The sequence below is a fragment of the Halyomorpha halys genome, unplaced genomic scaffold, assembly GCF_000696795.3.
Source record: "Halyomorpha halys isolate HHAL.00 unplaced genomic scaffold, Hhal_1.1 Scaffold257.1, whole genome shotgun sequence".
Taxonomy (NCBI): Eukaryota; Metazoa; Arthropoda; class Insecta; order Hemiptera; family Pentatomidae; genus Halyomorpha; species Halyomorpha halys.
In genome coordinates this window covers 1,816,197-1,827,187 of record NW_027104967.1, presented here as the reverse complement: position 1 = coordinate 1,827,187, position 10,991 = coordinate 1,816,197, and the positions used below count along the sequence as shown (strand labels likewise).

The 10,991-nt window shown below is 30.5% G+C and overlaps 1 protein-coding gene across 2 annotated transcripts; it reads left to right on the top strand.

Moving 5' to 3' along the window:
* Window positions 1-114: 114 nt before the first annotated feature.
* On the top strand, window positions 115-10,675 carry LOC106680350 (uncharacterized). 2 transcript variants are annotated; one of them, XM_014419980.2, is made up of 8 exons: window positions 115-309; window positions 720-791; window positions 2,668-2,733; window positions 2,804-2,875; window positions 5,188-5,259; window positions 5,334-5,369; window positions 7,862-8,129; window positions 9,389-10,675. In XM_014419980.2, the coding sequence occupies exons 1-7, from the start codon at window positions 259-261 to the stop codon at window positions 7,862-7,864; spliced, it is 372 nt and encodes a 123-aa protein (XP_014275466.1). In that variant the 5' UTR covers window positions 115-258; the 3' UTR covers window positions 7,865-8,129; window positions 9,389-10,675. The 2 variants fall into 2 exon arrangements, with proteins under 2 accessions (XP_014275466.1, XP_014275464.1); XM_014419978.1 differs by lacking the exons at window positions 115-309; window positions 720-791; window positions 2,668-2,733; ... (1 more) ...; window positions 5,188-5,259; window positions 5,334-5,369 and having other exon boundaries at window positions 7,865-8,129.
* Window positions 10,676-10,991: the final 316 nt, after the last annotated feature.

Here is a 10,991-nt window from a genome sequence, read left to right as displayed (position 1 = left end):
ACAAATAATTTTTAAACTCATTCCTTAATAATGTTATGCATCATCTGTTATAAAAAGTTATTCATTATGATCTTCGATATTTAATTATTATCATTTTATCAGATGAAACCAAATGTAACTATGTAGTTTTTTAATTTTAAATATATCTAAATTACATATAGCTAATCAATGTAGGCTGATACTGCAAATAAAATATAAAAATGTGACACATAGAAGAGGATTTTACAGTTTATTGAACGAACCTTCCTCCATGCAACTATGCTTGTCTTTTTTATATCTGCCGTGTTATTAACAACATTATTAGGTTTGGTATGTATACTTTAACATGTATATTCAACAGCAACAGTATAAAGACAAATTTATAACTTTTTATATGTGCCATTGTTAACAGAAGTTCAATTTTTTTATCCTTTTAACAGGGACATCATAAACTCAAATTAATAAAAAAAAAAAAAAACTTATAAAACATTGTTCAAAATGTTCAATGCTATTATCATGTATAACTAATAATTAAAATCATTGAATAGCACAGAAAGTGTCTTTTGATTTGTGGTCACTGATCTATAAAGTGATTTATGTGTTCACTAATTATATTGGGTATTATGAAAATCAATAGCATCAAATAATTATTGATATCTTTTATTTACAATAATTTATTGATTTTTTAATAGCTTGTCATTTAAATGGACCTTTCCTCAAAAATTTATTTTTTAATCAAGGTTGTGCCTTCTCTGAGAAAAAACATCTATGAAGCAGTTCAGAAGTCACACCATGGGTTCAGCTTTTCAAATGTAAAGTTAATTACATGTTATTTAGATAAGATGTATAAGTTTATACTTACCTAGTACTTACATATTTTCCTGTTGACCATAAGTTCAGTTGTTAGTTATAACATACCCATTATTACTACTTTAAATGGATCACAATGGTCTAATTTCACTCGCTCAAGAGATAAATGAACCTCCAATGGAGGCTGGAGCCTAAATGCTCATAAATGGAATCACTTAATTGTGTCAGGTTATAACCTACTAATTGTTATAACAAAACATATGCTTGATAGCATAATACATAAGTACCCCTTACTTTAAATTTGATATAAATCAACCAAAGAGTACTTAAGAAAATTAATACTTTGGTGAAAATTTTAGTTTAAATTCTTTCCTGTTCATCATTTATTTTAATCATAGTTATAGGCTGTTATTTTCATGTAAGAGCATTGAATTAAGTATCTAACAGCCTGATACAAAACAATGTAGGTTTAATTCTCACCCGGTCTAGCATAAGTTTATTTTTTACCATCTCGCAAGATAATCCTTCAAAATTCCTTTCTGGTTTTAAAAGGGATTTTAGATCTCAATCTTTAGGGCATCATGGTGCAAGAATAGACCAGCAGGCAACATAGTACATCTGGATATCACCCTTCATAGACACCTGATGCTACCTTGCCACTGTAATAAGATGACCATGCTAGTTAGGACCAAGTCTTACTGACTTAATTACCCCCTAACTTCTCCTAATCTTTCTCTCTGCCTCAAATTAATGATGTTCAAGAATGTACTTGGGACAGCCCTACTCTACAGGGCCCCTATGCTGACCAACATATCACCTACAAAGGCCAACAGTTTCAGAGCAGTATACTCAGAGGTATTGCGAGACATACTTCACTTCAAAAGAGCAAAGACAGACCACATAAACATGATAATCAAATTACCGACTGTGACAGAAATTATCTCGAGGAGGCATATCTAATATTTTTATATCTTCCAGTACCGTACGAACCCCTTATTCAGGACACAGACATCGACGACCACAAAGATGGCAGACACACATTAACAGCCCTTCTAGACTGAGGGCTACTGACCTACTCCTGACTCAACAACCTGGTGAGCCCTATCACCATTAGACTGATACCAATTATTTCCTCGATTTCCAAAATATCAGATTCCTCAGCCCCCTCTTCAAATGCATTCCTAATGCAGAAAAAGATATCCCAATCTGTTTTCCTATCATCCTCTGCTGACAACCACACACACCCATGGGGCTTAGAAAAAAAAAATTCACATTTTTTTTTTATTGATTGAGATGGCACAATAATGATCCTCTCCCTTTAAAAAAAAAGACAAAATGAATACTGGACTTTGTGGAAAACCAACCTTGAAATCACTACCGCAACTAAAGCAGTTTTCCATTCTTAAATTTCACTGGACCTCATATGCAATTCTAAGAATGCCTTGACTTGGCTTCAATCTTTTAGGGCAAAGAGATAATTTTATAGATTAATAGAACTAAGATAGGGGCTAGAAAAATAAAATAATAAGTTGCATTACTCAACTTTATTGATTTCAGAATTGTTTTTAAAATGATGAGTTACTACTTCTCAAATTTTAATTAATTAAAAAAAAATACTCATGTTTACAAGTTATTTTTAATGAATAATTGTACTTGTTAATTAATTGTAAGTTAAGCTGCAAAGATTTGTATTTTATTTCAATAATTTAAATCTGAAATATATATATTTATGGGTATAACATAAATATATAAATATATTTATGTTTCTTAATAAGTATGTTCTGTTTACTTAAGTTATCATTCAAAAACTATTGTTTATTGTTACTGTTACTGTTATCATTCAAAAACTATTGTTTATTGTTACTGTTACTAAACCAGGAACTAAAAGGCAGTAAAGATAATGCAGGAATCATTTCACAACAGAATATTCATGGCGGGGAAGAGGTAAATAAAAGTAATTCTGGACTTCAGGCCAATATAATATAATTATTCCTAATTTTTTTTTTCCCCCCAGTTTGAACAGTCAATAAACAAATTAGAAGTGATTGAAAATGATATCAATGAGCTGAAAAATCAAGCCAATCAGGTAAGATATTTTAAGTGACTAATATACACGGTTAGGGGTCCAAATTAAACATTTAAATAAGGATCTTAAAACGAAAAGAAAATTCCCTTCAAAGTGATGTCTGTTAATAAATTGTCTACAATAAATATTTTCATTGCAATGAATTATTTAGATTATAATAAATAAACTAATATATGTTCCAATAACTTAATTAATGAAATGTAAACATTAAAATTCATATTAAATTTTGTTCAAAGTGATTACTTTGAGCATTAAGACAGGCTCGGCATCATTCTTTGCCACCCGCAGTGGCCAAGCTAGATATGTGTTAGTGTCACACTCTCCAGATCTGCCACCACTGTTTTTTTTTTTTTTGGGATGACATCAAACAAAAATTCTATGTAAGCCATGTCAATTACTTTTAATTCTTTATGAAGAAGGATAATTGAAACTAACAAAACTACAACATATCCAGTGCTACTTCTGCTGTGAAAGAAAGACGCTGAGCCTGTTTTAATGCTTGTTTACTTTTTATTAATAATGTATTTAGAACATATTAATTTATTTATTGTAACCCAAATAATTCATATCAATGATAATCTTTAGAAATGAATATCTCCTAAACAAATCGTCAACGTATATACTTTAATAGGGAAGTTTTTTCTTCTTTTGAGATCCTTAATTCATATTTTCAGTTAGGATACTTAACCCCGAAACATCCAGTATAAAGCTGAAGAGTTTATTTGAACACATTAATTTCAGGAACTATTAATTGGATTTGAAAAATTTTTCATTGTTAGATAGACCATTTATTGAGAAAAGCTTTAGGCTTTATGAAATCATAAAGATATGACCCTTAGGAACAGAGAACTAATTATAAACATCAATCAATTTGAAAACGTAGATTTAGAAGAGTATTATTCTACATAGCTATTGTTTACTGTCACAATAAAAAAACTGCCATATAAGATTTTTAAAATTGAAGTCGACTCAAGAGAAAACCATTTTCCCAAGGAAAACTGTATCTTGTCTTACCTAAATCGGATTTTGGAGAAAACCAAATTATGCTTATATCATTATAGAAAATGAACCTTATTCTTTATGCTGAAGCACTGTTTTCTTTTAGTGCATAAACATATCATGTTTGTAGAAGAAATAGTATAAAGTCATCAAACTGAAGATGTTTTCTGTTAAGTCAATTTTTTATTAGTGATCCATCCTTTTTTTCTTATCAGTTTCAGGTATTCAATTCATGAACTCATTATGTTTATCAATCAGACAGGTATATACAGTTAAAATTTATTATTCATGAAACTGCAAGACACAGTCAGCTTATTATATTCAGAAACAATTTTTTTTATCAATTTAGAACTGAATTTGACTTTCAAGTTTTATTAGATTTAGATTGGTATGCTTATTTCAAACTGCTGTTGGTTTTACCCCATCACATCAAGGTTTTTCTATACAGTTAATCTTTATCCGATCAACTTACACTGATTCTATTATGGTCTCCAATTGGCTAAGAACAAAGCGTAAAGATAGCTCAGTTTATTATGGATTCAATCAAGATAACTAAAATAATTTGGGAATGTTTAATAAGACTCCAGAAATACTAATATCAAGTTTACACAATCGGAATTTGCTTGAAAAAGAAGAAAATGTATCCTACTTAAAATCAAGAGCTATTGCATTTTTGTTGGCTTTGTGAATTAATTGCCATAGTAAACATAGTTTTTTGTAGTTGGTGATTCAAATCTCCAATGTGATTGTTCAATATCTTAAGGTTTAGCTGGAAGTATAACCCCCTCTGGTAATTTGTTTGGTGCTGTTTCAATAGACTATTCAATTTTTTTTTAAATGTGAAGACATTAATAATCAAGATGAATGAATTCTTATTGAAATATGCTGCAACATTTTAAACAAAATTGGAACATCTGAGTTGAAAGTAAAATTAATTTTCAAAAAGAATGACATAGCAATTATTCATATTTATTGAATGTACATATTCTAAAGCTTATGAAAAACAGCCTGTCTATTATTTTAAAATTTCCTGGGGTAATGGTTCCAAAAAAATTGCTTCTTTTTCTTTAAAAAAAAAAAAAAAAAATTGTCAAGAATTTTCCATGAAATAATCAAGCCTGACTGCATTTTAGTCAGGAATATTATGGTTTATAGTATGTATATATGACAGAGATCTTGTGATCAGAAATCTGGAAAAGCTAAGAGTGAACATTTTTACTTTTAATATGTTTGGTAACTTAACTGTAATACTACTCCTTATCATTCCTATGTATATAAACAAGTCTCTTATCTATATTTTAATACTGTTTTAGGTCAAGTACAGCTACCGTTTGGCAATCATTCAGTTGATTGAAACTCTACAAATGCTTGAAAAGTCACTTCAGGTCAGTCTTTTTAAAATATTAATATTCACTATTTTCATTGTTGTCCCGATCAGTAACTGCATTGTATTTTGCAGGAAGACCATGTTGTGTTGTCGACTCTAGAGAACCAGGTATCCAATATTTTTTTAATTATAAAACTTTTTCTAGATTGCTTTAGTCTTCTCCTGAAGTGCTGTTTTGATGGAATTAAAAAAACATTGCTCCATAAATAAAATTTGATCTAGCAGAAAATTTTAATATTCTGAGCTCATTCCTCAATGGTAGAACATTTTCAGTCAGAATTAATAACAAAGATTCAACCCATAGACAAATCCATGCCGGTATTCCACAAGGTTCAGTCCTTTCTCCCATTTTGTTCAACTTTTACCTTCACGACATCGTCCATTCCACACACACCTCCATAGCTATGTTTGCTGATGATACAGCTGTGTTCTCTCAACTTGATGACATAATAATAGCTAGAAACACTTTGCAAAGTCACCTTAATGATTCAGAACAATATTTCACTAAATGGATGATTAGCTTGAACATTGAAAAATGCAACTCAAAAGTTTTTACTCTTCGACGCCCACCAGATCCACCGGATCTAATCCTCAAAGGTAAAAATGTGAAATGGAATCCTCCCAGTGAAACAGTAAGATACCTGGGAATTCACCTAGATCGGAGCCTTATCTGGAATCACCATTTCAACATCAAACTTATGCAAGGTTAGCAATGCTATATCCTATCCTAAACAGAAATTCCAAACTAAAACTAGAAACAACTGTTCTTATATTTAAAACAATCCTCAGGCCACTGGTGATGTATGGCTGTGAAGTCTGGAGAGCGGCATCCCTCATGAAAAGGAAAAAACTACAATCTTTTCAAAATAAAGTCCTATGAATCGCAGTTGGTTCTCCTTGGTTCATAAGAAATAGCCAATTGCATCGCGAATTACATATGGAGTCAATAGAGGATTATATCAAAAAATGGTTCATGAAGTTCCACTCCCAGTCCTGACAGTTAAAGAAGCAGTGACCTACAACCTGGGAAACCTAACCTCAACCCGAAGACTGAAGCCCAGACTGCTGCAGGACATTCTTTTATAAATTTTTAATAAATATAAAATTAATTCATAGTCACACTACCTCTATTTACTTATTATTATTATTCATTTTATTTATTCATTATTATTATTATTATTTTTTTTTTTTTCTCTCTTCCCTTTTTCAAATTAACTTGTTTCTTTTTACTATTAGAAGGCAATTGTTTGTTTTATTGAAGTGTACCTATATCATTATTTTTTGTTATTAATTTTACTTTCCTCTTTTATTAAGAAGCATTATTCTGATCTATTTATTTATTTTTTTTTTATTTTAATAAGAACATTTTATGTAGTTAGGGTTGTCATTTGTATGACTATACCCCCTCATAATCAACTGTTAAAAAATATATATAATATAAGTTATATCAACCATGTAAGGCCCACTAGGCCGATCTGGTATAAAAATAAAAAAATAAAAAATCAGAAAATTTTAGAACTTATCAAATTGGGTTCTTGCCTCATCTTCCATACATTTCTAGTGTGACTGACTTAATAATATGTAAACTATCCATTGGCTCAATTTGGATAATCACACAATTCATTGACTACTATTCCAAAGAATGATTCTGCAAAAAATCCAAATACTCTCATAATCCTTTTTAATGCCATAAAGCATTATTTTTAGTTTGTTTTTTTTCAACCCTGCTTTTCTGGTAATCTTGGTTGTCTAGAACTTCATTTTTTTTAAACGCAGCTCTTTAGATGGAGCAAGGCCGCCTGCAACCTTGACCACCAGTCATTTCTCTGTTGTGCAGCTTCTCTCCAGTTTCGCTCCCCCAGAATGGACCAAGCATAATCTACTACTCTGTCAGCAGTTTCAATGCATAGTAAAGGATGTGATTGCATACATTTATTTACTTAATTTTTGTTTTTTTTAAATTTCTATAAATTTTTATCTGATACATTCACTATATATTATCAACCTGAATAATTATAGATTGACTTGGGATATTGATTTTGGTAAACAAAAACATTAGTTCTTTCAATTGTTTTTCCTTTTAAATTCTCAATAGTTGTTAATATTGTTCTAATGATAAGGTTATTATATTTGGATTACTCTACTCTAAATTGTTAATTTTATAGTCTGATATGAGTTTTGTAAATTTTTCTACTGCTTCTACTTATTGATGTATCAGAAATCCATTATTGAATCTAGGCATCATCCAATACCTTCTGCTGGTAGGCTCTATCTTGTACTACAGCTATCGAATCTCAAATATCAAGAAGAAGTCTCGCAATCTGCGGTCATTTCATTCAGCCATCTTGCTTTTGGCCATACAACTGTAGGAGTCCAATATAGAACCTCTGTGATAAGCTTTGGGAATCTCACAGTTGTTCATCCTAGCCATATTATTCAGCCAGCATTCCTAAAATAATTTTTGTTTTTATGATGCTTTTAGTTATCAGAAAAAAGTTTATTTATCAAATTATATTCATACATAAGTTTAATGTAATTCTTTACTATGAATGTATTGTATTCTAATATATCAATATATAATTTAACTATAATGTTTTCAGTGATAAAGCAAGTGGTCCAGAAACAGATGATATTGAAAAGAACACTTCAATATTTTCAAATTTACTAATAACGATCCTAATGACAGAAAGTCCTGCTTTGGTTATTTCATAATTAACTAAATGTTTATATCATACAACTATGACAGGAACACCTCAAAACCCCCTTCAAATTCCTTTATATAAAATATGCTGCCTTATTCCCTACCAAGTAAATGAACAAGACATTGTCTACTTGTCATCAGTTTCTGAAGTTAACAGATTTTTGCAGGTAAGATCATAAGACAGTCATTTGTAGAATATGGATATCGTAAAAGTTAAATTGGAATATATCATATATTTTTAAATTCTGTGAATCTATAGAAAGGGAAGAACTATGAAAATTTATAATAAATAATAAATTAGTCATTGACTGCATCAGGTTAAGAGCAGGAGGTATAATTTCGAAGAGATGGCTTTCAAACTGCTAAATTACCCAACATTTGGTTTTATGTAGAACCCTAAATTATTCACAAGCCTTCAAATTGACTACAGGTTTTCCACTTTTAGAAAAGCTTCCTTGTTTTAATAACATGTATTTAAAGTTTGTTAAACCAGAAAATTTCTCTTAAACTGAAAAATCTGTAGCCTAGTTGCAGGATGATAAAAACAAATCACAAATAATTTAGGATTCTACGAAAAACAAAACTATGAGTTATTTATTGGCTTGATAGCCTCCTTCAAATAATTTTAACAAAGTCAAGTTCTGCTTGTTTTTAAAGAATATTTTGTTTCCTTTACTGTGCTACAATTTAGAATTTCCTAATTAAGACAGTTTTTCAATTATTGCTTCCTATTTTACAAAAAAAACATTATTTACTTAAAAACACAAAATATTAATTGTATTCTGGTCTGAAATTGAAAACTGATTAAGTAGGAAACTGCTCATTGATTCTGACTATTACAAAACTTTCAAGATAAACAGTATAAACTTCTAATTAATCACAAATTTATACTACTATAAGATGGCCTTTTTGAAATTACTGAGTTGAGCTTTAGGGATCCACTACATTAAATTCCTCTCATACACAACCCTTACAATTCAAAATCCTTTGTAATATTCTTAATATTCCTTACTTTGTCACTAACCATCCATAATAACGCCATGTTCAATATTTTGTAGATTTGATCAAAATTAGATATCAAGCCTTCCATTCTAAACTCCTTAATCTAAACCCACTTTTTTTACCTTACTTCCTTCTTATTACCTGATAATTTTCTAAGCCTCTGAAAAGATGATCTGGAGACATTCTCCTCTAGAAATATTATTGGAGTTCTACCAATGTGTATATTCTCCACAATACTGTATCCATATATATGAGTCATATAACTCAGATGGCATTTACTTATTGTATAATCATTAAATGCAGTTGTAAATTTCAATAAATAAAGGTTTCATTTGATGTTCCCCTATTCTCTAGATAGTGAAGTAAATAAAATATAACTTATTCATATTTATTAGAAAATAATAAATGCTTTTTATTTTCAAAGGTTCATGGTATAGGTGATAAGTTTGGAAGAAGCTCAACTGCCACATGCACTGAAGATCTACCCATTATACACGAAACTAAGAAAATTGTTATTACTAACGATGTGGAGGAAAAACGCAAAGAAACTTATGACCGCCAAATTCAGTACAATTGGAAGAATGCTAACAACTTGGCCTGCTATAGGAATGAGATGGTTTCATGGCATAAGTGTAGCAAAAATGAATCTGTTATACATTTCTGCAAAAAAAGTAGCTCAAGTTTATCCGACCATCCAAATAATTGTTCTCCATCAGAAAATATTAAAAAAGAAACACCAACAGAACATAAAACACCCAATCTTGAAGATAAAGGAGACATTATGCCAACAGATTCTACCAGTCTGAAAGAAACATGCCAGAAAAGTAGATCTAATGTAAATAAAAAAGGATACAGTTTTTCGAATAGAAGTTTTATTAGAATCTTGAAAAAACGAAATAAAAATCTGCCCAAATCTGTTACCAAATCGAAAAAGGAAACAGTTCAGAAAGAAAAATCCTCAGATATGTGTGATAAAACATTGAACACAAAAATGTCTTTATTACTAGAATCTGTCGTGTGTGAAACAAGCAACGAAAGTTACAAAACAGGAGCATTAGCTGATACTACTCAGGAAAAAGTTATTTTAGACGAAATAAAAGCAGGGGAAGCTCTTGTTGCACCTGCCAATACTACAGCGAAGTCTCCCTTGGCCAATTCTATACCAAAAGATGGCGATTATGAAGTTAACTTTAAAACAGAGAAGGAAGTTGAGAACTCTGATGAAATGTTAGATACTTTGTCGGATGAGTCGAGCACATTGGATTGCACTAAGGAAGAACAAAATAATCAATACGTGGATCTGAGCTTTTATGAAAGTCCCTCAAAATTTGTCGAAAATATGTCCGAATGGGTCATGCGAAGATTTATCAAAGAAGAGTGTGAGGATTCTTGGCTTAAGATATATCAAGGTAAAAAAATACCCGAGAAGTATCTTGGTATTGACAAAGACTTGAGCGAACTATATATTCTGAAGAAGATGTCCAAACATGAAACTACAGCCTGCTTAATATCCCACTTGACCCCAAGGCAGAAGAGATTGCTGGCCAAAGGTATTGTTCGTACACTGGAGGAGTTCAACATTAATGGTTCTCGATGGGGTGGCTTATCCCGAGAAATTTTAAATAAGGTTTGCAAATTCTTCAAGATTCAACAGGGATTTGTCTCATAACAATATTTCTATAAATTACAATAAATGGTTTCCATAAACTTATCCATTGCTCTAATTTCTTTGATCTCTTTATGTTTGGCGGTCACTTACTAAAGCTATCTAAAACAATGTTTTTCTGAATATCTTTACAAATGTTAATCGTTTAGTACTTCTAAAAAATTGCACCTGACATTTATTTAACGTTTACCAAGTTATTGAACGTTGTATGAGTGAGATACAAAACAAGAAAAAATCTAGTGCGGTGCGTGCATCTTTCACAACCTTCAAAAACTTTTAAAGTTTTTGAGTTTTTATCAATATTTAAAAACTCCGATTTCTTTATTACTCAGGATGACAATATTTTCGCTTGCTATATATA